General features: G+C 44.7%; 1 protein-coding gene across 1 annotated transcript; it reads right to left on the bottom strand.

The window, feature by feature from the left end:
- Positions 1–297: 297 nt before the first annotated feature.
- foxl2a (forkhead box L2a) lies at positions 298–2,240 on the bottom strand. The gene has a single exon (XM_029447099.1). It carries the CDS (start codon positions 2,036–2,038, stop codon positions 1,115–1,117), a length of 924 nt encoding a protein of 307 aa, XP_029302959.1. The 5' UTR covers positions 2,039–2,240; the 3' UTR covers positions 298–1,114.
- Positions 2,241–2,606: the final 366 nt, after the last annotated feature.

Below are 2,606 nucleotides of genomic sequence, written 5' to 3'. Positions count from 1 at the left end.
AATATATATATATATATATATATATTAATTTTGACATAAATATAAGACATTTTACGCGGTAAGCAGTGGAATAATTGCAGAGCCAAATCTTATAACCCTGCACAAGAGTTTAACTACATTAATATAACCATGGCATTTTATAACAAGCCGTAAAACCTAATGTATGCTCTGTAACAATATAATACTTCTATGCTGCGTTATAGTCACACAGTTGTGTATTGTTGATTGCTGTTTGTCTCGTGCCAACAGTGGTGATCACAGCCAAAAACAGATTACTTCATGACCACTGTATTACTTTAAGAAATACAAGTTTATTAAGAAATTCACAAACCTAGAAAAGAGGGAAAAGTGCTAATTAAAATGAAACATGGCCCCAACATGAATGAGACAAAATATCTAATCACGTTTATAAAATAAAAAAATCAGAAAGATTAACAAAACCTGGCACTGGCTGGCGTCATATTGGAAATGATATCATACATACACGTGGGATCAACAAATATGAAAAACCCTGAATTGTATTGTTGGCAGTCTGACGGATCTCTACCGACACTTTCACCTTTTAATCCAACAAAGTTCACAACCATGACAGGGTGAAGTTTCGCCATGGAGGCCTCGCTTAGTGCAAGTTACCAAGAGGGCCACATTGAGCTCTGATTCAATCACATATTAAAGCACTGACTTAATTAGGGTATCTTATGTTCACGTTTCATTTGGCAATAGTTAAGATAAGCCGTGCGTAAAGTTGAGAGAAACAATTACGCATAACAATAACACACAGCTGAAGCAATATCAGCAATGTCTATCCCCGTGGAAACTAAAATCTTCTCATAGGCACAATTATGACTACAATACCGAGTTATGGCCATCAGTCCAAGTGAAATACAGGCGCACGAAATGGCTCCCAGAGTTTGTGCTACCTGATGTGTCCTGATGACTTCTTTACCTCCCGATTCCATTTTGTATCTCCCCATCGGCAATTATAGATGTCAGCTGGACCCAAGCAGCTCGTCAGAAAGGTCTCTTAAAAATACTCTTGGCTCTGTTTTTGAAATCACAGGAATTAACTCTCACTCTCAGTCCTCATTTTTTTACACAGACCATTTGGCAAACTTTAAATATCAATCCTCGTGTGTAACGCCGAGTGTTTGGTCTCGTGTTCCCAGTAAGAGCAGTGCATCATCGAGAGCTCCGCGGGCTGGCGGGAGCAGGCGAACTGAAGGCCCGCTCCGTTACTGGAGGAGACCGAAGGTGGTGCCGCTGTGACCGGGCTCAGCTGCTGGGCATGGTGGGGATGCGCGGGATGGTGATGGTGACTCATGCCGTTGTAAGAGTTCACCATGCTGGGGAGCGCCATGCTCTGCACCCGGGAGTAAGGGTTATAAGATGACGGGGCTGACAGTCCCTTCACGTTCACTGGACTCACGTTGCCGCTGGCCATCTGACAGGATGTGTAGGACATCGGAGTGGGCGGCTGGCCTAGCGACCAAGAGTTGTTCATGAAGCTAGACTGCAGGTACTTGGGTGGGGACAGGTAGCCATAGCCGTCTCCTCCGAACAAGGACTTCCCCGGCTGGAAGTGCGTCGGTGGAGGTCTAAACGGCCGCTTCATCCTGCGGCGTCTCCTGTAGTTCCCCTTCTCAAACATGTCCTCGCAGGCTGGGTCGAGTGTCCAGTAATTCCCTTTTCTCTCCCCGCCGCCCTCCCGCGGAACTTTAATGAAGCATTCGTTGAGACTCAGGTTGTGTCTGATACTGTTCTGCCAACCTTTTTTATTTTTCTCATAGAAGGGGAACTTGGTGATTATATACTGGTAAATACCGGACAGAGTGAGGCGCTTCTCGGAGCTCTCCCGGATGGCCATGGCAATGAGAGCGACATAGGAGTACGGCGGTTTCTGGGACGGATCCGCCTTCTCCGGGACTTTGTCCTGGACCGGCTCCTCTTTGGGTCGCTCTTTCTCTTTGGTCGTGTTGGTTTCTTGGATCATTAAGGTCATTGCGTCATCGTCCGGATTTTGGTAAGTGGCCATCATCATCAACAAAACAAGTCCAGTTCAAATGCCCCAAAAAGCAAAACTTTTAATGGCGCGTGTATCCTCGGTGCGCAAAATAACGTGTTGCAGAACCTCGGGATGCGCCGCGAAATGAAAGTTGTCTTCCAAACTTCGGCTCAGTAGGTGACATGCACCAGACCTTCCTCTCTCTTCAACGGGGATTTTTCTAAACTGGTTTCTGATGGAGGCGCAACCCAAGTTGTGGTTTGTGAGTCAGTAAGCCCAGCCCTTTCCTTCTTCTTTTTTTTCCTGATCCACTGACAGGCTGCTTTTGCTCCAATGATCTCCATGGAGCGATGTCGTGCTTTGTGATTTGTGCGTGTTTGAGTTCCGCCTCTGGTGGTTACAGGGAATAAGAAAATAATCGGCTGCTTTTAACTTGTTAAAATTCGTTTTTTTATCACACATTAAAGTAGATGTGCATTCAAACAGGATCAAACAAATACTGAGATGGACATGAAAGTATCATTTCAATACATTTCTCTAAATTCAATTGCATAAAAGGCAATCAGACATTTCAGTTTTGTTTTGCTTTTTTTGGGATTGGAAG

This window comes from Cottoperca gobio, chromosome 13 (assembly GCF_900634415.1).
Source record: "Cottoperca gobio chromosome 13, fCotGob3.1, whole genome shotgun sequence".
Lineage (NCBI taxonomy): Eukaryota > Metazoa > Chordata > Actinopteri > Perciformes > Bovichtidae > Cottoperca > Cottoperca gobio.
Note: the sequence above shows the minus strand (reverse complement) of the source record. Positions and strands in the feature narration are given on the sequence as shown.